At 45.4% G+C, this 23,663-nt stretch overlaps 2 protein-coding genes across 6 annotated transcripts in view; one reads left to right on the top strand and one right to left on the bottom strand.

Moving 5' to 3' along the window:
• Positions 1 to 709: 709 nt before the first annotated feature.
• Positions 710 to 3,939, bottom strand: LOC129824454 (eukaryotic translation initiation factor 3 subunit F-like). The gene is made up of 8 exons (XM_055884139.1): positions 3,802 to 3,939; positions 3,352 to 3,422; positions 3,167 to 3,246; positions 2,841 to 2,978; positions 1,819 to 1,910; positions 1,515 to 1,651; positions 1,150 to 1,263; positions 710 to 892 (listed from the first exon to the last, which is right to left on the bottom strand). The coding sequence occupies exons 1-8, from the start codon at positions 3,911 to 3,913 to the stop codon at positions 815 to 817; spliced, it is 822 nt and encodes a 273-aa protein (XP_055740114.1). The 5' UTR covers positions 3,914 to 3,939; the 3' UTR covers positions 710 to 814.
• A 252-nt stretch (positions 3,940 to 4,191) lies between these two features.
• LOC129824453 (G protein-activated inward rectifier potassium channel 3-like) overlaps positions 4,192 to 23,663 on the top strand; it is a 30,118-nt gene continuing 10,646 nt past the window's right edge. The window contains exons 1-5 of one of the 5 annotated variants that reach the window (XM_055884137.1): positions 4,192 to 4,326; positions 6,434 to 6,836; positions 7,278 to 7,488; positions 8,192 to 8,393; positions 14,184 to 14,376. In XM_055884137.1, the coding sequence (XP_055740112.1) occupies positions 6,548 to 6,836; positions 7,278 to 7,488; positions 8,192 to 8,393; positions 14,184 to 14,376 (895 nt within the window). In that variant the 5' untranslated portion in view covers positions 4,192 to 4,326; positions 6,434 to 6,547. The other 4 variants (XM_055884133.1, XM_055884134.1, XM_055884135.1 and 1 more) reach the window with 4 other exon arrangements.

The raw sequence follows: 23,663 nt of genomic DNA on the forward strand, positions 1-23,663 counted from the left end.
TAAACACTTGTTAAATGTATCCCTGTTGCCCCTCGATACTAACTGTATTCATGGTAACGATGGGGAAAGGACCGAACTGTTTGTGTACTTGACTAAACTGTTTTAAATCAAGATTCAAAGAAATGAATGCATGCATGCATGAACGACGTTTCATTGTTGTTGATCTCAGTCAAAGGGAGAAATCTTACGTAAAAAGGGTGGGCCTGAGGCATAAATATGATGTACATAAAATCAGACAGATACTAAAGATGACCATTATATCAAAATGTGCATCCCAAATAGTTACTGGGAATTCTGCAGACCCCTTCTTTGACCATCTAGTCCTCAGAATTCATTGATCCTCTCCTCTGCCATATTCTGTCCTCTCCCTGACCATGACCCCCTGTTGCCTAGGAAACAGCAGGGACCTCACCGTGCAAGGCAACAGGCCTGAGCTCTTTAGTGCCACCTTGCGGACAAGATAGATTTCATCCCGGGGACTGGTGAAGTGGCAACTACACCGGAATACAGTATTGAGCCCTATTTGTATCTCTTGTGACAACACCCATAGGGGGAAATAGAATTCACTCAAGCAAATGTATCTGACCTCACTTTTTCCAGAAGTTAAAATGATGCTACAACTACGGATGCATTGTCCTATTCAGGACATTGTGGAATTTGTTAGTTAGAAGACATTACCTAAGTTTTAAAAGCAACCATAGCAATTAGGTACTGTTATAACACCTTTATTAATTTGAGTTTAAGAATATACACACGAAATTAAATACAACTCCAAAAAAAGAAAAGTAGTAAACAACCCCAAATCCCTCAATGCTCAGAGTACCACGATTTTTTCGTTCAAGGCGATCTGGGCTTGAGTCAGATTCGATAGATAGGTCACCATCAACAGGTCCTGCAAATAGTAAAAGGTATACATTCACACAAACGCCATGAGGACAAGGGACAAACACAGTATGTACTAGAGCTGTTCAACTGAATCAATTCTACGTGCCGAGTGTCTCAGAGTAGGAGTGCTGATTTCAGAACAGCTCCACGCAGTCCATGAAATCGTATTCATTCATTGAAAAAGCATAAACTGATGCTAAATCAGCACTCCTACTCGGAGACACTTGATAAATACAGGCCCGAATCCAACGGAGGCATACTCACGTTGATGTTGGAGTTGAGCATGGTCTCAAAGTCCTCTGCTGTGATCTTAGGAACTTTGTTGACCAGATCCATCAGGTAACGTCCAACACTGTTATCTGCTGTCTGTTTACCAGACTGAAACAGCCACAGAGAGAAAAGGGTTTCAGAAAACTAAGCTATGTAATCGTTGCTGTAAACACTACCCAGAGCAGTCTATAACATATCATGCAGCGAGCATCTACACACAGATCACTCCAATAGCAATGCAAGCAGAGACGACTGACTGAGAACCCGAGCACTACGGGCCCTAGTCAAAAGTAGTGCACTACATAGGGAATAGGGTGCCATGTGGCATCGCCATTTATAGGCTCTGTGTATGTACTCACCAACACATCCTCTATGTAGGTCAGTACCGTGGCCAGCATGTCCTGAACCCGGCCAGCAGCCCCGCCAACCTGGCAGAGGTCAGAGGTCAGCCCATTGGTGGTGTTAGGAGCATCTCTCGTCCTCTCGAGAAGGTCAACTGGAATATAAAGACCATTATTTACCATTTATCAAGGAGTGTTACATCCCCCCCCCCCCCCAATTAAACATATGACATAACAAATAAACAATGTCCAAGAAAGGCACAAATTGGGACATAGAAAAGTTAAATGGATAGAAAACATGGCAAAGAGAGAACATTCTTACCGCCTATCCTCTCGGTGTCGTAATACTTGTATTTCACACTCAGAGGGGTGAACATCACACCGACTGTCTTTCCCAGCACACCCATCTGGGCACTGTCAGAGGAAACAAAGCAACGGAATAATTATGATTCATTTGAACGTATAAAGCAGGGATTCTCAAACTTTTTTGAGGCCAGGGACCCCCTTTGTGAAAGCAAATTCACCAGGAACCCCCTCAATCAGAACAACTTGAGTGATATAAAAATATATCATAAAGGAGTTTTACTATGACTTTGTGCAGCGCATTTTCCCGCAAACTAATTTCCTGCAATTCTACACATCTTGTCACGGGCAGAGATGTTTTGTTGTTGCAGCTTTTAAAACTAATATCCAGCAATTCTACACATCTTGTCACGGGCAGAGATGTTTTGTTGTTGCAGCTTTTAAAACTAATATCCAGCAATTCTACACATCTTGCCATGAGGACAAGAGAAAACATTGCAGTTTTAAAGCTTAAATGGTGGAATATATTAATTATTGAGTTGAAAAATATATAATTGGTGGAGTACTGTGGATGCCAATATCCTTGTGAGCCTCCCAGGCCCATGTTGCCCAGGGTTAAGAGCATAAAGTATTACATACAGTATGTTAAGAACTTATTGGATTTTATTAATTTGTAAATCGCTCTGGACAAGAGCGTCTGCTAAATGACTTAAATGTAATGTAATGTTATTACACCCTCTAAATTTATTCCAGAGATCCTTGGCCAAAATGTGTTCTGTCGTGGACCTCCTGCGAACCTATGAGAACCCCTGTTATAGAACCACTTTTAACTACGTAAGGAATCTCAAAGCGAGAGGAAAAAAAGCAAACCAACGAAACAGCAAATGCAAACGTAGCAAAAGACAAAAAAACAAAGACGAGGGCAGGAAGTCAAGAGTTAAAGAAATCCTTTGCGTCAGCAATAGCTTCTCGGTGGACAAACAAGTAATGAGACAGAAGTGCGACTGGTTGAAGTGAAAGGTTGCGAGGGAAGTCACTGACCTGAGGTAGGCGCGGATGTTCATCTTGCCACTCTGCAGGGCGGTGTCCACGGTCAGGTGAATGGGGTTTGTGGCCTCTCGGCTATAGTACTCATGGATCAGCACAGAGTGCTCCGTAATCTCAAAGCCAGTGGCATACCTGACGAAGGAGAATGAATTCACTTTAGAGCAGAGTTTTATCTACAGCATAGGCTTTTGGTCACAACACCTTTTTTTTTTAGGGAATGTACCTATCCCATTAGATTGAATATCGGGTCATTCGTTGTTAGTACTGGCATGAGACAAAAGCTTTACTGGATGGGAATATGAAAACATTGGCCTACTCACCATCCGACGATGACCTCGCTGGGTGACACCCTCTTATGGAGCTCATACATGTTCTTGGCAAACTCCATGTCAACAGCAACCTGTCGCCGTCACAAAGACTACAGTGTCACTCCTGGTTTCACATGTGCCAACTTCACTCATTTCTACGTTACAGAGGTCGATAGGTGACATCAGTTTCTACTCACCTCATCTTCAGACTCATTGTGGGGGACAGAGAAACAGTTGGTGACCTCAACAGAGTGCTTGTCAATGGTACCTTAGGAACACAAGAATGCAACAAGTTGTCATACTAGTGTGCTTATGGGGACAAATACGTTCAACTACTTCATGTAACCTATATTACTAACTAGCTAGCAACGTTAACTAAAAACCATTCGTAGCGCAGAGAAGCTAAAACGTTAGAATACTTGGTAAAGTGGTAAGTTAAATCAGAGCTTTGGTAGCTAGTTAAGTAGCTATGATTGTCAAGATGTGAGATTGACAAGCACCCAACGAAGTGATGCTAGCTAGCTAACTAGCAACTAGCTAGCGAGACATACCGCTGTAGCTAGCAATTAGCTAGCGAGACATGCCGGATTCACTGCGCTTCGAATACATTTTCTTTACAGCTACTTTTCGGAGTAAATTTAAAGTACCAAGCAAGGTTCCGATCACACGACTCGCTCCCTCATTTCTCCGTTCGTATGAGTCCCCGATGGAGGCGAGAACGACAGGGTGAATTTTCACCACAGGTCCGTACACCGACATCTTGAGAAATAAAATAAAAAATTACGCTTACGGTAGTTTTATATTGCAAGTATTAAAAGTTGCGTCACCTGCTGCATTGGAGGTCGTATTGCACACAGAGGCGACGCGATATTAAAAAACACTTATAATTACAGTAGTAGACTATAATACATGTGATTAACAATTAAGTGCATCGGAAGACCAAATATTATCGATTCGTTTATTTTAAATGATGTTAGGCAATGTGGCTGTCCAGGAAAAAAACATTGTTTGTTTCACATGAAATTGATATGAATTCATTCATTCCAAAACGCCATCCTCCACAACACGAATACCCGTATAGCCTACTGCAAGCCTAATGAAGAATAGTGACGGTGATGACGACAGCATCCCCTCGACCGTCACGTCCATGATCTAACACCTGCACAACTTAAGTGAGTCATACAACTCTATCGGACGCGGATCGGTGGTGCTGCTTGCACTGTCTGTACCCAATGATCTGTACAGCTGAACTGCCACCATCTTAAACTCTTTGAAAACAAAGTAGGAAAATACAATAATATGCTATTTGTCAATACTAAAGGGCTTTTTTCTATAATTAGCCCGCTTCCCATTGAGGATAACATCTAAAAAAACAAAAAACAGTCGTTTGGTTGGGGTTGCCTTTGTTTACTGGTGAGAGAGGAGAGACTGAACTGATGCTTCGTCGAACACTTACCCGATCATCAGAGCTGATGGTAAACATAAAAAATGGGTAGGATTGAACCTAAGCGGACGATCTCCGAGGCTCACTGCTGGACCATCGACTCATGTAAGGTCCTTATAAATAAAGTGATGGGATAAAATATATTAGGATAACCTTAAAGGTAGCGCTTTAGGCATCCATTTTAACATGAAACACGATGATTATTCATATTAGAATGACATTTGCCTGATTGCTGTTTTGTGTTCTTATAGCTATGTATTACAGAATACATTAAAAGTGACATTGTACATTTTCTGAGTAAGAATAGCCTTCTTACTCCGTTAAAATATTCCTGTAATTCATTGTGTCCCATAACAGACAGACAGACAGACAGACAGACAGACAGACAGACATCTATGACACACACACACACATACACACACACACTCCCCTCCCCCATTATATTATTAGCTATTCCATAAATATAGATTATTAGACTAAAAGTAATGGGATGGGTTGAGTAGATAACGTTCAATCAAGGACAGACATCCCAGTATGCAAAATGACGTTGAAAATACATATTTTCCAGACATAGAAGTTACGGTCATTTTAGGTTCTGAATGGAAGGTGAAAAAACGTATTTTCTGGATGTTGAAATAAGGTTCATTTTTGGTTTAGAATGAAAGTTTAAAAGGCGTAATTTACAGACATTGAAAATACTTATTTTTTGATCATTGATTCTATGGCCAAATTTCAACTGCACACACATTCTCAATGAAGTAAACATTATAGCCCAAAACGAATTTTTAAATCCATGACGAAAGAGGAGCCAATTGAAGATTGTAACATAAAGTATGAATTATTGCTCCCATTTGCCACATGCACTCACATGCACATATGTTAGCTTATTCAAAAGCATTAAAACTTGCCACGATTGTGTTCAAAGGAGTCTGACTTAACGAATAAACCAACAGACCACGGACTAACAACATTCTGAGTAACGGTTAACAAAAAAATATTGCTATGACTGTGATATGTTGTTAGTTCAATGCACTGACTGTAAGTCGCTCTGGATTGTCTGCTGAATGACGAATATCAATGTGAAAACAGAAAAAAATCTGTCCTAATCATAAACATCGAGTGTTTCACAAGTTTGAACAGCACAGTACAGTACGGCACAGTTCAGTACAGTAGAGCACAGTGCGATACAGGAAAGTAGAGTTGTATCCAGTATAGTAGAGCACAGTACAGCAGGACAGTAGAGTTTAATTCAGTACAGTACAGTAGAGTTTAATTCAGTAGAGTATAGTACAGTACAATTTAGTTCAGAAGAGTACATTCGACTAAAGTAGTGTACAATACAGCACATTATACCGTACTATACTCTGCTGTACTGAGCACAGTAGAGTAGACGTCTATGATTGGTTCATTTTTTTTCCGGTGCCGATCAAAAAATCCACGTCCATGGACTTTGAACCGCACCAACAACAAAAAACATTTTGTAAAAGACGGCCGGTCTGGACAGGACCAGACAGAGATGCCCAAAAGACATCGGCGTTGGTCAATACTTATGGGTTGGGTATTGAGGACAATTTAGTGAGGGACATATTCTGTTCCCCAAATGGCACCCTGGTTACTATAGTGTGCACTACTTTTTACCCTGGCTCATAGGGAATAAGGTGCCATTTGGGATACAATTCATCAGTATAGTGAAGGACATCAGTTCTGCTCAACACTAGCCCCACAGTCCCATTAGAAAATATTTACTGAAAGCAGAGCACTTTAAATACCCCACTCTTCTAGGATCTTACAATAATAATTGGAATCAATATCCCCATCCTTGTTTTGTTTCCCAGGACCTTGATGGACAGAACCCAATTAAACAGGCAATAACCATCGGACAGAGTCTGCCATAGGAATAAATCGAGGACCCAGGAACACGAACACACACACGCACACCATCATCCCTGATGGCGCTTGAGAGCGCTGTTTTCACCTTGAGGCCAGAGTCCCTCTCTCTCCCCGTGGTGGAGAAAGGGAAGGTGCTGGTGGAAGAGGCTACCGAGGTGATGGTGTCCACCGGAGTGTTTCGTGTGTCCGAGGAACTGGGCCATGTGGTTACGACAGATACCGCCCAGCCCTCCGCTAACAGATCGTGGAAGTCCAAGCTGGCAGAGAGGCAGGCAAATGCAGCATCTGATGAGTATGTTAAGAAGCTGCCTCGGGTGATGGAGAAGGAGAGGGGCCGATTTGGCTGGGGTGAGTAGTGGTGCTGTTAACTTTAAGTGTGTCCCAAATGGCACCCTATTGGCATCCTATAGGGCTCTGGTCAAAAGTAGTGCACTATATAGGGAATACGGTGCCACAGTAGTCTGCAGATAGGGGGTTATTGACTATGCACTCTACTATTTTCTCTCCCTCCCCCCTCCACACTCACGCATTGCTTATTGGCAAAACATGTGTACTTTCTCCCTCCCTCTTCTCCTTCCACAGTTTCACCTCCTCCTCCAGCATCTCTTCCTCCTACTCCTGTGTAAAATGGCTGTTCCATTGGTTTCTCCCTCAGTGATTTGGATATTCTCACAACAACCCCTCTGTTTTCCTATTACTAAGTCCCTTTAGTTCTGCTGTCGATATGTCAATGTAGTCTCTCTCTCTCTCTCTCTCTCTCTCTCTCTCTCTCTCTCTCTCTCTCTCCAGCTAAGAGACGTAAGAGGCAGCGCTATGTGGAGAAGAATGGCAGATGTAACGTGTCGCATGGCAACATGAGGGAAACGTACCGTTATCTGACAGATATCTTCACCACCCTGGTGGACCTCAACTGGCGCTGCTCTCTCTTCGTCTTCGTTATGGCCTACGCCATCACCTGGCTCTTCTTTGGAGCCATTTGGTACCTGATAGCGTACCTCAGGTGAGAGAGACAGAAAGCAGGCCAGGACAGCACTCATACAGAGCATGACAGGGGACACTTTGTGTGCGTCCCAAATGACACCTTATTCCCTATTATCCGCTCAGTCCCATGCACTTTTTAGGATGGGTCCCAAATGGCACCTTATTCTCCATACACCCTATTCCCCTATGGGCCCTGATCAAAAGTAGGGCACTAGGGAGGAGGGTGCCATTTCAGACACATCCATGGTATCACTGTCTGAGAGAATCGCTCTAGATCAGGGGTCCCCAATTACATTCAGCTTGTGGACCGATTTGTCTTTGAGTGGACGGTCTGGAGCCCGGAACATAATTATAAATCATTTGTACACTGCAAATTGACCGCAAGAATCCCAAACAGATATAGTATTTGACAAAAACAGTATAATTTCAAAACTTGATTACATTGGGATACAATCACATACTGTATGTATTTAGGCATACAGTCTTTTATGTCCAACAATGAAAATTATGAAAAATAATAAATACATTTTGCTCTGAAAACTTGGGCGCCAAATAAAATCACTGCCTATTGGGGAACCCTGCTCTAGATTATGTCATTTCTTCTCTGTAAAGCAAGTGGAAGTATATTAGTCAATGGATAGTTTTTTCACATCCTACATTTTTGTCGCCTCTTTGCTTCTCTCCCTCTTTCCCCTTCACTCTCCCTCCTGCCTCCCACCCAGAGGGGATCTAGATCATCTGGAGGATGAGACATGGACACCGTGCGTCAATAACGTGAACGGATTCATCTCGGCCTTCCTCTTCTCCATTGAGACAGAGACCACCATCGGTTACGGCTACCGTGTCATCACTGACCAGTGTCCAGTGGGAACCATGCTGCTCCTGCTCCAGGCCATACTGGGATCTATGGTCAACGCCTTCATGGTGAGACTCATGATCTGCATCTCAAATGGCACCCTATTCCCTATATAGTGCTCTACTTTTGACCAGAGCCCTATATAGTACAATAATTTTGAGAAGCGCCCTATGTAGTGCACTACTTTTGACTAGATCCCTGTATAGCAGTGGCTATTCGTGGATGTCAATGGAAGCCAGGCTTCCCCTCAAAACATTTGAAGAAAAATAGAAACAATTATTTATGTATCGTTTCTCTTTGTTTCATGATTTTCCTTCAATTCACAAGAGGCTGAATGTATCTCATCGGATAAAGCATTTGAGCGAGCGAAACAGCGCCCTTCTGTCTCTGTATTTGTAGCCCATCTATTTGAAGCTGTCTGGTCAAAAAGAGTAGAACATTGTTGCTGCCCATTTTTTTATTTCACCTTTATTTAACCAGGAAGGCCAGTTGAGAACAAGTTCTCATTTACAACTGCGACCTGGCCAAGATAAAGCAAAGCAGTGCAAAAACACGGATTTACACATAAACAAACATACAGTCAATAACACGATAGAAAAATCTATGTACAGTGTGTGCAAATGTAGAAGAGTAGGTAGGTAAGGCAATAAATAGGCCATAGAGGCGAAATAATTACAATTTAGCATTAACACTGGAGTGATAGATGTGCAGATGATGATGTGCAAGTAGAGATACTGGGGTGCAAAAGAGCAAGAGGGTAAATAACAATATGGGGATGAGGTAGTTGGGTGTGCTATTTACAGATTGGCTATGTACAGGTACAGTGCTCGGTAAGCTGCTATGACAGCTGATGCTTGAAGTTAGAGAGGGAGATATAAGACTCCAGCTTCAGTGATTTTTGCAATTCGTTCCAGTCATTGGCAGCAGAGAACTGGAATGAAATGAGGCCAACGTAAGTGTTGGCTTTGGGGATGACCAGTGAAATATACCTGCTGGAGCGCGTCCTATGGGTGGGTGTTGCTATGGTGACCAGTGAGCTGAGGTAAGGCGGGGCTTTACCTAGCATAGACTTATAGATGACCTGGAGCCAGTGGGTTTGGCGACGAATATGTAGTGAGGGCCAGCCAACGAGAGCATACAGGTCGCAGTGGTGGGTAGTATATGGGGCGTTGGTGACAAAACGGATGGCACTGTGATAGACTACATCCAGTTTGCTGAGTAGAGTGTTGGAGGCTATTTTGTAAATTACATCGCCAATGTCAATGATTGGTTGGATAGTCAGTTTTACGAGGGTATGTTTGGCAGCATGAGTGAAGGAGGCTTTGTTGCAAAATAGGAAGCCAATTCTAGATTTAATTTTGGATTGGAGATGCTTAATGTGAGTCTGGATGGAGAGTTTACACTAACCAGACACCTAGGTATTTGTAGTTGTCTACATATTCTAAGTCAGAACCATCCAGAGTAGTGATGCTAGTCGAGCGGGAGGGTGCGGGCAGCAATTGGTTGAAGAGCATGCACTTAATTCTGCTTGCATTTAAAAGCAGTTGGAGGCCACGGAAGGAGTGTTGTACGGCATTGAAGCTTGTTTGGAGGTTTGTTAGCATAGTGTCCAAAGAGGGGCCAGATGTATACAGAATGGTGTCGTCTGCGTAGCGGTGGATCAGAGAATCACCAGCAGCAAGAGCGACATCATTGATATATACAGAGAAAAGAGTCGGACCGAGAATTGAACCCTGTGGCACCCCCATAGAGACTGCTAGAGGTCCGTACAACAGGCCCTCCGATTTGACACACTGAACTCTATCTGAAAAGTAGTTGGTGAACCAGATTGCATAGTGGAGAAGGTATGGTGGGAATCGAAATGGTCGGTGATCTGTCATTCGAAAAAATCAATCCCAATGATGATAACTAACAATTATTTTAAGCTTTGACCAATCCCCAAGGTTTGTAAGACCCTGGGTTTAATAATAATTAGGCAAAGACTCAGCTTATGCAAAAGGTCCGTACAGTTTATTCAGAGAACTTTCTGAAGTCCATAATACAAAGACATCCATTTTATAGTTCACTCCCTACTTACGCACATACATACACACAAACAGTAGATATCCTACGCACATACATACACACGAACAGTAGGTGAGTTGTATCCACTGTTTATCACTACCAGGTCCATTCCCCCCGAGATTAGAGGAACATTGAAAGGACTCCCTGTCCTATCATAAGTTTCTCAGTGTTCTAGCCAGGTCGGGTCAAACACAGTTGAATTGTTCTCAGTATTTTCTTAGACACACACACACACACACACCTTTCTCTCCCTCACATGTCTCTACTGAACCTTATTGGACTTACGCTTAGTACTTTAATTATTCATTATACATGCTACATAAACTAATAAATCACTAATAGTTAACGTTTCAGGGTGGAATTCTTTAATCATTACCTTTAAGCATATAAATTCCCTTATCATGATCTGTTTGTTAACTTGACTTTCAAAGATTTTAGAAAGCAGGGCAGGATGGATATAGGTCTATAACAGTTTTGGTCTAGAGTGTTACCCCCTTTGAAGAGGGGGATGTCCACGGCAGCTTCCCAATCTTTGGGGATCTCAGACGATACGAAAGAGAGGTTGAATCGGCTAGTAATAGGGGTTGCAACAATTTCGGTGGATCATTTTAGAAAGAGAGGGTCCAGATTGTCTAGCCCAGCTGATTTGTAGGGATCCAGATTTTGCAGCTCTTTCAGAACATCAGCTGTCTGGATTTGGGTGAAGGAGAAGCGGTGGGGCGGGCTTGGGCAAGTTTCTGCAGGGGGTGTTGAGATGTTGGCCGGGGTAGGGGTAGCCAGGTGGAAAGCATGACAGCATAACAAAAGCATGAAAGCATAACACTGTATGCAAGGGAAGCCAGCGAGCATTTGGCATCCCTTGATAATTAAAAAAAATATATATAGCCAATCAGAGTTGAGCTAAACTGAGTGAGCTCAACTGTGAATGGTCCTGGCACAAAAAAAGTGTCAAGGGAAGCCAGTTTGGATTTGGCTTCAGACCAGTCACATCAAAAGCAAAATGTCATTGACAGAAACACATGAATTGTTGCATCTCGTTGTGTTGCTGTCCTCTGGTGGCTAGCTAGCTAGCTAACATTGTCCCTTTCCTAAATTAGCCATGTATGGAGATAGGGATTATGACTTGTGGAGTTTTACTTAATTCTCCATACTGGCCAATGATTATAACATTGGTTCTGATCCAACCATAAATTCATACATTCTACCCATGGGGTGAGAGGATGGAATTTCAGTATGTAGCTAGATGTAGAAGGCTACTGTTAGCTAGCTGGCTCATCGTTGCCCATGAAAGGAAGCTAGGCTAGCGAGCAAGCATGTAGCCTAGGACAACAAAAACTAAAACCGTGTAATATATGACTGTGGGACCGTAGAGATCCTTTTTATGTCTCTATTTTGGTTGGTCAGGGCGTGAGTTTGGGTGGGCATTCTGTCTGGTGTTCTATGTTGTCTATTTCTTTGTGTTTGGCCGTGTGTGGTTCTCAATCAGAGGCAGCTGTCTATCGTTGTCTCTGATTGAGAACCATATTTAGGTACCCTGTTTTCCCACTTTGAGTTGTGGGTGATTATTTTCTGTTTAGTGTTTTTCGTCACCTTACAGAACTGTTCGTTTGTCGTGTTGTTGTTTTGTTAGAGTGTTCATATTTATTAAAATAACGTATTATGAATACTTACCACGCTGCACCTTGGTCCTCTTCTCCTTCTACCGACGACAATCGTTACAGAATCACCCACCACCAAAGGACCAAGCAGCGTGGGAAAATGGACTCCTAGACATGGAAGGAAATTTTGGATGGCAAGGGACCCTGGGCACAGCCGTGGGAGTATCGCCGTCCGAAAGAGGAGCTGGAGGCAGCTAGAGCGGAGCGGCGACGCTATGAGGAGTTGGCTCGATGAAAAGTGCACGAGAGGCAGCCCTAGATTTTTTGGGGGGGGGAGGGGGAGGCACACGGAGGGATTGGCGGACTCAGGTAGGAGACCTGAGCCAACTCCCCGTGCTTACCGTGGCGAGAGAGTGACTGGGCAGGCACCGTGTTATGCGGTGAAGCGCAGGGTGTCCCCAGTGCGCACGCATAGCCCGGTGCGTTACATCGCAGCTCCTCAAATTGGCCTGGCTAGAGTGGGCATCGAGCCAGGAGGGATGATGCCGGCTCAGCGCATCTGGTCTCCAGTGCGTCTCCTCGGCCCGGGGTATACTGCACCAGCCCTACGCACGGTGTTCCCGGTTCGCCAGCACAGCCCAGTGCGGCCTGTTCCAACTCCCCGCACTTGCCGGGCTACAGAGGGGATCCAGCCAGGAAGAGTTGTGCTAGCTCTGCGCTCGAGACCGCCAGTACGCCTACACGGTCCAGTGCATCCGGTGCCTCGGCCAAGGACAAGGCCTCCTGCATGTCTCCCTAGCCTGGTGAGTTCTGTGCCTGTGCTAAGCCCGAACCCTCCTGCATGTCTCCCCAGCCTTGTGAGTCCTGTGCCTTCACCTAGAGCAAGGCCTCCTGTGTGTCTCTCCATTCCAGTGATGATCCATGGCAAGAAGCCTCCAGTGATGATCCATGGCAAGAAGCCTCCAGTGATGATCCATGGCAAGAAGCCTCCAGTGATGATCCATGGCACGAAGCCTCCAGTGATGATCCATGGCAAGAAGCCTCCAGTGATGACCCATGGCAAGAAGCCTCCAGTGATGATCCATGGCACGAAGCCTCCAGTGATGATCCATGGCACGAAGCCTCCAGTGATGATCCATGGCACGAAGCCTCCAGTGATGAACCATGGCACGAAGCCTCCAGTGAGGGTCCATGGCACGAAGCCTCCAGTGAGGAGTTATGGCACGAGGCCTCCAACGAAGGACGCTAGTCCGGAGCCTCCAGCGTCGCCCTCTAGTCCGGAGCCTCCAGCGACGCCCTCTAGTCCAGCACCTCCAGCGTCGCCCTCTAGTCCGGAGCCTCCAGCGACGCCCTCTAGTCCGGAGCCTCCAGCGTCGCCCTCTAGTCCGGAGCCTCCAGCGACGCCCTCTAGTCCGGAGCCTCCAGCGATGCCCTCTAGTCCGGAGCCTCCAGCGACGCCCTCTAGTCCGGAGTCTCCAGCGACGTCCTCTAGTCCGGAGCCTCCAGCGACGGGCTTCAGTCAGGAGCAGCCAGAGTCTCCCTCCTGTCGGGAGCAGCCAGAGTCTCCCTCCTGTCCGGAGCAGCCAGAGTCTCCCTCCTGTCCGGAGCAGCCAGAGTCTCCCTCCTGTACGGAGCAGCCAGAGTCGCCCCCCTGTCCGGGGCCCGCTGCGAGGGTCACGCCCTGACCGTAGAGATCCTTTTTATGTCTCTATTTTGGTTGGTCAGGGCGTGAGTTTGGGTGGGCATTCTATGTCTGGTGTTCTATGTTGTCTATTTCTTTGTGTTTGGCCGTGTGTGGTTCTCAATCAGAGGCAGCTATCTATCGTTGGCTCTGATTGAGAACCATATTTAGGTAGCCTGTTTTCCCACTTCAAAGTTTACCCCGTTCAAAGGCACTTAAATATTTTGTCTTGTCCATTCACCTTCTGAATGGCACACGATACAATCCATGTCTCAATTGTCTCGAGGCTTAAAAATCCTTCTTTAACCTGTCTCCTCCCCTTCATCTACACTGATTGAAGAGGATTTAACAGGTGACATCAATAAGGGATCATAGCTTTCACCTGGATTCACCTGGTCCGTCTATGTCATGGAAAGAGCAGGTGCTCCTAATGTTTTGTACACTCAGTATATAAAACACAGGAAATCACTTTTTGACTGCACTGGGCCTAATCTTTTTTTTCATCTTTTGATCAGGTGGGCTGTATGTTTGTGAAGATCTCTCAGCCCAATAAGCGTGCGGAGACCCTGGTTTTTTCTAAGAATGCAGTGATCTCTCTGAGAGATGACAAACTGTGTCTGATGTTCCGGGTGGGGGACCTGCGCAGCTCCCACATTGTAGGGGCCAACATGAGGGCCAAACTCATCAAGTCTAAACAGACTCAGGAAGGTGAGGCTAACATACCATCCATCGCCATACAAGGTCTGCATCCCAAATGGCACCATATTCCCTATATAGTGCACTAGTTTTGGTCAAAAAGGGAATAGGGTACCATTTGGGATGCAGAATAACTTTTCACATAATCTATTTCTGTATATTATGGAAGCATTTGGAAAGTATTCAGACCCCTTTACTTTTTCCATTTTGTTACATTACAGCCTTCATCTAAAATGTATTAAATTATATTTTTTTCTCATCATTCTACACACTATACCCCATAATGACAAAGCAAAAACAGGTGTTTAGAAATGTTTGAACATTTATTGAAATTAAAAAACTGAAATACCTTATTTAAGTGAGTATTCAAACCCTTTGCTATAAGACTCAAATTTGAGCTCAGGTGCATCCTGCTTCCTTTGATCATCCTTGAGATGTTTCTACGATTTGATTGGAGTCCACCTGTGGTCAATTCAATTGATTGGACATGATTTGGAAAGGCACCCACCTGTCTATATAAGCTCCCACGGTTGACAAGGAATTGTCTGATAGAGCTCAGAGACAGGATTATGTCGAGGCACAGATCTGGGGAAGGGTACTAAAACATGTCTGCAGCATTGAAGGTCCCCAAGAACACAGTGGCCTCCATCATTCTTAAATGGATGAATGAAGTTTGGAACCACAAAGACTCTTCCTAGAGCTGGCCGCCTGGCCAAACTGAGCAATCTGGGGTGAAGGGACTTTGTTAAGGAGGTGACCAAGAACCAGATGGTCACTCTGACAGAGCTCCAGAGTTCCTCTGTGGAGATGGGAGAACCTTCCAGAAGGACAACCATCACTGCAGCACTCCACCAATCAGGCCTTTATTGTAGAGTGGCCAGGTGGAAGCCACTCCTCATTACAAGTCACATGACAGCCCACTTGGAGTTTGCCAAAAGGCACCTAAAGGACTCACAGACCATGAGAAACAAGATTCTCTGGTCTGATGAAACCAAGATTGAACTCTTTGCCAAGCGTCACATCTGCCAAGCGTCACATCTGGAGGAAACCTGGCACCATGAAGCATGGTGGTGGCAGCATCATTCTGTGGGGATGTTTTTCAGCGCCAGGGACTTGGAGACTAGTCAGGATCGAGAGAAAAATGAAACGGAGAAAAGTAAAGAGAGATCCTTGATGAAAATCTGCTCCAGAGCGCTCAGGACCTCAGACTGGGGCGAAGGTTAACCTTCCAACAGGACATCGACCCTAAGCACACAGCCAAGACAAGGCAGGAATGGCTTCAGGACAAGACAGAGGAAATCTGCTGAGAATAATGGGAGAAACTCCCCAAATACAGGTGTGCCAAGCTTGTAGCGTCATACTCAAGAAGACTCGCGGCTTTAATCGCTGCCAAAGGTGCTTCAACAAATTATTGAGTAAAGGGTTTGAATACTTATGTAAATGTGATATTTACATAAGTATTAGCAAAATTAGCAAAATGTTATAAAGTTTTTACAATCCTGTCTCGGAGCTCCACTGGGAATTCCTTCGACCTCATGGTTTGGTTTTTGCTTTGACATGCACTGTCAACTTTGGGACCTTATGCAGTGTTTTCTTTGTTTTCAACCTCGTGTTGCGTTTCGGGGTCACGACTAGTCGTAAACCTTGGCTGCAGCATGTTTTATACCCCAGGGTAGGAAGGGCGTTCCCAGACACGCTCTCTGGGTTCCCTGGGGCGTAGCTAGTTACGAGGCAAGGTATTATAAATTGCTATGGTCTCGTTTAGACAACTAAAATCCCAGTCTTATCGTCACCAAAACATTCTCTTTCATCTGGATATTTTCTACACAACATAAAGTATGTAAACATCACATACACATTATGAAAACCTTTCAAGTTACAATGTTGTCATTATAAGGTCTTCATTTAACTTTTAATAACATAACAACATCAACTTTCATTTTCATATTCCATTTCCCACCATTTTTTCTGATGAAATATAATGGCCCAAATGTTACAGTTCTGAGGTAGATTCTCCATAAGGCCCAAACAGACATTCCAGTCCCAAACACTAAAGGTCAAAGGATTCGTCTGCTGCCTTAAGATTTACAATGGGCGTGAGGTATCAATCCCTCTATACCTCTCCCCTCTGCGGGAGGGAGAGATATCTCTGTAGAACCGTGATCCACTGTAACCCGATCCTCACAGGCCAGTCATGACAGTCCCCCTCTGGTGGGTTCAACTTGGAAGGATCCTGCATTTTGCAACCCACCATAAGAATGACCATTGGATGTCCTGGTTTGTGGATCATTGTACCAGTCCCCCCGGGTCGTTTAACCTGGTAGGATTTCTGCAATTTCCCCTCCACAGCCTCCACCGATTTTGTAGGCTAATAGCGGCCTACTATTGAAATAGAGGCTGTCAACTGAGTCAGATGTTCACAGAATGGACAGGGGAGGTCCGGCTGTGGCTCTGCATTCCGCCCCGTCGTTCGGTTGTCCCGGCTAGTGGATCTAGGCAGTAACTTAGGCAGATGTTAATAACGCACAACACTCAGGCAATACATCATTACATCTCTGACCCAAATGTGTGGTGTTGTGGCAGTAACTGGTGGTTGTATGGGGAACTTGTTTATGGCTCTATCACTTCCTAAGTGTCAAAGGAAATTGACAAATCTTACAAGGAATGACAAATCTTACATTGGGGACATTACGGTGCTGTCCTAGCAAATTCGGGAGAGGAGGCTGGGGATGCTGTGGATGGATGCCCTGATGGGGTTTCAGGATCTATTGACAACTTTCGAAAATTGGGATCGCTTCAGTCCCACGGGTGATCCTGGTATAAGAGCTCATTAGGTCTTCCATTGCACATGTGCGCCTGTGTACGTAGTAGGTGCACACGCCAAGGGAAATAAGACCAAGGATCATGGTAACAGTCAGGATACTGTCCGGCACCGTCCAAGAGCGGGTGACAGACCAATCTTTTGGCTTGTAGTCAGTCGGGTCAACTAATAGGGCCTCATTCAGTATGCTAAGACCAACAGTCATTGGTCCCTCATACTGGATTTGGTTTTGAATGGCTCGTGGTAACTCAAGGGAACACTTAGCATCAGGCATTTCAATATCTGTGTCTATCCTGTCGTCGGGAAGTTGGTATAGAGCGAGGTCGGCTATGTAGATAATCGCCCCCCTCTGGTACCTTAACAAAAACAGTCTGGTTGGGGAGGTTCAGTTGGGTGGTTGAGTCATGGCATCTGTAAGTCATAGTGGCGTACGCAAAAGGGGTGTTAACCAACCATCGATTCCCTACAACCGCCACTTGTGTGGTAGTGACCCCATCACTTGCTGTTAGTTTGTCTCTACAGCATTCTTCACTCAGTGTTATCACTGATGAACGGTTTGCTATGACAGAGGTAGTGGACGTCTTTGGTTAGAGTACACATTAACAGGTTAGGGGTGAGACAGAGATGGCAATTTTCACATGGGTACTGTCGCGCCAAAATCCTACATTTAGAACGGTTCTAAATCTATAGATTTTCTCCAGTTCAACAACCGGCAGCGTCAGTAAAAATCCCACATCATTACGATCAACATCAACGTGCATTGTGATCGCCGACCCCAGATTATAGGCCAAATGTGACTGTAATGGCCTTATCGTGGTTGTGGTAGCTGAGGTCAATATGTCGTGCACCATTGAGTGGGGCAGTAGATATGAGGGGATTCTATACATGGCCAAGTGGTCCATAGAAGAGCTAACTTCACGGAAAAAATCCTCCAATAACAATCAAACCAATTGAACATGGGCATAGTCATGGTTCATGACCTCTACTAGCTTCCCTACCGACAGGAGGGTTTTGTTCAGGAGAGTGGCGTGTGTGTTTACCACCAGAATAGTGTCCTGGAGAGACTTCCCCACATGTTGCAATGCTTTCAGCTGTTGCAGCATAAGTGGCATCTCCCTAACATTTCTCTTGACTGTGGCTAGACTGACTGTGTTGACAGCAGTGGTACCTAGAGCAAATAGTGACCCTACGGCTGCACCTATCATGAATAGTGCCCAGACAAATCGTTTTTCTCGTCTGGGCTCTGCTAGTTCTGACTGGGTGACTGTGACATTTAGGAGTTGGGCCAACATATGGGCAGTGTCTAGCTGGGCATGCTTATCTGCCTGCGTGGTCCAGTCATCCCAGGGCCAACTCAAATGCGCTGCAGGTGGAATGTGTTGGCGGTACACGTTCTTTGCATCTAGGTGGGCGTGTGTGTACTCTGCAGTTGGTTATAAAAAGTCCTGGATCATCATGGAGAACGATTCCCATAGGGGGTCCGCTCGTGATTAAATCTGCTGGGTTGGTTTTGACCAAGGCGCAGAGTTGTCAGGATCAGCCAAAGGAACTCCATCCTACAAAGATGCAAAATCAGAGACATTGTTTGATTATTTCAGTTATTTGCTTTTGTAAACAAATGTTTTGACATAACAAATTTAGCTGATTTTCCTATTTTGAACAGCACAGCGCAGGACAATATCAACAGTGACAACAAACGTATATCTTGTAGCCCGAGAAGAGAAGAAAATATGTTAGGTGCAACGTACTGATCTCCTGGAAGGGATCAGCTGAGGATACTTGAGAATTTTCTTAGTATCTCTGACTTGCTAGGTTTCTGTCTATTCGGTGCGGTCTATTCGATGTTTTGATGTTGTGGACTGCTTGGATTCTGTTAGACTGTGGCAGGATGCCCTCAGCACCCACCAGAACGTAGTTTACCTTGGTCCTGCACCATTGTCCTTTCATGATGGCCAACTTAGCCCCTGCCGCCCCGAGTTGGGTAAGAATGTGGTCCATCTCGTTGAGGTGATGTGACCAAGTCCCACTTCTCATGAGAACGTCGTCCGCATAGATTATCATCCCCCTGGAGGCTGCGTCTGGCATAGCCTTGTGCAGGAAGATGTTGAACTCTGAGGGGGAGTTCGCATACGGGCAACGGGCAACGATTGAACGTGAAGAGCTTGTTCGAGAAAGACAAAGCCAACTTGTGTTGGTCACGAGGGTCGACTTGTCATGGTCCAGAAACCATTCGCAACACCAACGGTGGAGAAGTACTTGGCGTTTGCCACCTTTGGCAACTCTTGGTCGAGCTGTATCATTAGCCAACAAGACAAAGGAACCAGCTTGTTGAGTTGTCTGTAGTCAATGGTAAGACGCCATTTACTTGTTGGTTTCAAAACGGGCCACACGGGAGCGCTGTTGCATTCCTTGATTATGCATTTAGCTAATAGGGAGTCGATAATCTCTTGTACCGCTGCGTACGCTGCAAAGAGAATGTTGTAATGTTTCACAAACGTAGGAGCACCACAAGAATAGCCGTAACACCGCAGTCCAGTGAGTCTGGTCAACCAGATCTCATTGTGTTTGTTAAACAATTCCCTCAACTGATGTTGTTCAGTGTCATTGACAAGTGCGTTAGCCTCCGACAGTTGCTGTAGTACCTGTGCATGGAAACCAGGATATGGCTAGGCGACCTCGTACAGGTCTCTATCAGGTGGTGACGGCATGTAAATGGGGAGGGAATCATCGGCTGTTACCTCACATGCAGGAGGAGATGCGGTATCGTCCTCCGTGATGATGGAGTATATCAACAGCTCGTTATCAGAATCGACATCCAGCCTAAACATCAAGTGGCAATATGGAAGTTCTTGCGATTGCTTTTGAGGGACAAGTAAAAAGCGTTCCTCCCTCGCCACATAGGTCTAGGGAGGACAGAAGAGTCCCAATCACGGGAACAAGTTCAAAATCATGGAAGAAGTAATCAATCAATGTTCCTAGCTGATTGTGCTGAGGAATGGAAATATCCATTTGAGTTAGATTCTGTACCAAGTGGATCTAGTGTTTAGTTCTAACAGCGGGTTACCATTGATAGCTTCCATCCGGTAGCTGGGCGCCAGGTTCAATCTTACAGAAACCTCTGTGGTTCTTGCAGGATTCACCAATGGCGGACTCAGTTATCACCTTGCAAGCTTCAGGAATAGTCGGCCCGGATGCCATTCACACCGGGTCGAAAAACAAAGACCAAATGACTTCAACCAGGTTGTCAGTATGGCATCCCAACCATAGTGCCGTTTGGGCACACGCCACCAATAAGAGGAGGGCGGTATGTGTCAGCTGGTGAATCACCCAAGCCACACAAGAAAATCTCATGTTCGGTTAATTTCCGAGTTGAACTTGTCACCTTGTCATTTGCCACCAATGGCGAACTCATGACCAAGTTCACCGGGGTTACGTCAGCTGATGACGTCGAACTCACGTCGTTGCACAACAATGTAGCCTTTGAAGAATGCGGTTTAGTCAACAGAGTTGGCATACTTATTTGTGACCAGACTTGTTGGTTTTCCAATCCATTAGTGGTACCAAACGGTCAATTACATCTATCCCAATCAGCATCCATTCGGTGACTAGGATCAGTGACACACTGTTGAGTTCAGTTTAAGTAGGAGCCGATCGGTTAGAGGCGAGGTAGCTTGAGTGAAACCTCAGTTTCGTGTCACAACGTTCCGTTTTCAACCAACATTTTTCTGGGTCCACTGCCCTTTTGAGTTCATCCAGTAAAGTTTCAGATATGAGAGAAATAGTTGAGCCCGATTTTATCAGAGCCTCACAGGTCAATCAGTTCTCTAAGTCTGTTTTAAGGTATGGCCTGTTCGAGTTGGTTTTTCTCGTCATATCCCCAACAAAGTGGAGTGGATTAGAAGAACAGGGCGGTTGGTTATCTGTGTTGATTTTCAAGACAGATAACCAACCTTTGTGACCCAGTGGGTCCTCTATCGGAATGGGAGAGGAATCATCTATTTGCAACGCTGCTTACCTTGTGCGTCTCCACATCTGTATCAAAGTCTGTAGACAAAACTTGCCGGCTTGTGTTTAGATTGAGCGGTCCCTGGACAGGGATTTGAGTGAGGGCGGGGGTAATGGGAACGTTAACGTCCTCGTGAATGGTGTGAATTTCGGCAGACTCGTTCTCCGGCAAATTTTACTAGTCATGGTGACTCATCCTTGTCCTCTTTCTCAAATTTCTTCCGCTGCAGTACATTTCTTATCAGAGCTTCTATATTGTTTCGGTTAACGTTTAGATCGTTGTTGAACACTTTGTTGCCCTTGTTCTGCTTGTTACCATTGTGTCCTGACCCTATGTGAGGGTTAGGTGCAGGGACGTAGCGGCCAGGTCGATCTCTTCGGGACTGTTTGGTTTGGGACGTTCTTCATAGCTATTGTTACTGTGGTGGTTATCGTTGTGGTGGTTACTTGGTAGACACGCCCCTTGTGCATCATCTTTTAACGCACCTGTCCCTGATGCCAAACCTTCCAATTGGAGTGATTGTTCCCACCCAAGCTCGAAAACCGAGTTGTCCGAGCTCTTAGCCCAGCTTGCTTTCAAGACTTCAAAAGCTGTGCTCGCAAGCTCTCGAAGTGCAGAGATTGGCAAACCAACGTGGGCAGTAGGGCCCAAGTAGTTAAGGGAGTTGGGATACATGTTCGACAGAAACATTTGTTTGAATGGCAACAGCTCTTCCATTCCTGTTTCAGTGAGCATGCCAAAGTAAGCTGAACAAAGCCTATGATATTAGGCTTCTGGGTGTTCATTCTAAGCTTGTTTGGCATTGTTAGCCAACGAGCTGTCGTGTTTGCGAGTCGCAGAACCAGTGAATTATATTTTCAAAGCCGTGGCAAGTTTAACGTAGTTGTTTTGAACGTGTTTTTGTTGTAGACGGATTAATGTTGTTACGTGTCTGTTGAACGTTCACTTCAAAAGGTAAAGCCTGTCGGTATTTGTAGCGTTAGGGTAGCCATCCAAGGCGTCCTCTATGTCTGCTAAGAACGTCTCAGTGTCAGCTTTTCTGGAACGATGCAGAACTTTCTGATGATTTTGCCAAGGTGATCCCCGCCAAGTGCGCAGGGAGCATCTGCACCCCCCTGTGGGGAAGTGTGGGTCAAAAGGCCAAGAGGAACAGCTAAGCATTGGTTTTGTAGGCAAGGACGCGCCATGCTACTCTGGGCCGAATGGCCAAGAGGAAAAGACTGAGGGACCCCTAAGAGACGTGAAGTCTGAAATCTCCTGTCGTCTACATTCCTTTGTTCCCTGAGATCTGGATGCGAGCTAGGTTGCTCGGTTGGGTAGACCCACGATAGCGTGTGACTGTTCTAGAGTTCCTCCAGGTGGTACCTAAGTGTGTTATTCTGCTGCATCGCAGAGTCCACCTGGGAGCCTAGGGTATTTATTTTCGACACCTGAGTGTCGCACTTGCTCAGGGACGGCCTCATACTTACAGTTGAAGTCGAAAGTTTACATACACCTTAGCCAAATACATTTAAACTCAGTTTTTCACAATTCCTGACACTTAATCCGAGTAGAAATTCCCTGTCTTAGGTCAGTTAGGATCCCCACTTTATTTTAAGAATGTGAAGTGTCAGAACAATAGTAGAGAGAATGATTTATTTCCGCTTTTATTTCTTTCATCACATTCCCAGTGGCTCAGAAGTTTACATACACTCAATTAGTATTTTGTAGCATTGCTTTTAAATTGTTTATTTACATTTACATTTACATTTACATTTAAGTCATTTAGCAGACGCTCTTATCCAGAGCGACTTACAAATTGGTGCATTCACCTTATGATATCCAGTGGAACAACCACTTTACAATAGTGCATCTAACTCTTAAGGGGGGGGGGTTAGAAGGATTACTTTATCCTATCCTAGGTATTCCTTAAAGAGGTGGGGTTTCAGGTGTCTCCGGAAGGTGGTGATTGACTCCGCTGACCTGGCGTCGTGAGGGAGTTTGTTCCACCATTGGGGTGCCAGAGCAGCGAACAGTTTTGACTGGGCTGAGCGGGAACTGTACTTTCTCAGAGGTAGGGAGGCGAGCAGGCCAGAGGTGGATGAACGCAGTGCCCTTGTTTGGGTGTAGGGCCTGATCAGAGCCTGAAGGTACGGAGGTGCCGTTCCCCTCACAGCTCCGTAGGCAAGCACCATGGTCTTGTAGCGGATGCGAGCTTCAACTGGAAGCCAGTGGAGAGAGCGGAGGAGCGGGGTGACGTGAGAGAACTTGGGAAAATTGAACACCAGACGGGCTGCGGCGTTCTGGATGAGTTGTAGGGGTTTAATGGCACAGGCAGGGAGCCCAGCCAACAGCGAGTTGCAGTAATCCAGACGGGAGATGACAAGTGCCTGGATTAGGACCTGCGCCGCTTCCTGCGTGAGGCGGGGTCGTACTCTGCGAATGTTGTAGAGCATGAACCTACAGGAACGGGTCACCGCCTTGATGTTAGTT

This window comes from Salvelinus fontinalis, chromosome 26 (genome assembly GCF_029448725.1).
Source record: "Salvelinus fontinalis isolate EN_2023a chromosome 26, ASM2944872v1, whole genome shotgun sequence".
In the NCBI taxonomy this organism is placed as follows: Eukaryota; Metazoa; Chordata; class Actinopteri; order Salmoniformes; family Salmonidae; genus Salvelinus; species Salvelinus fontinalis.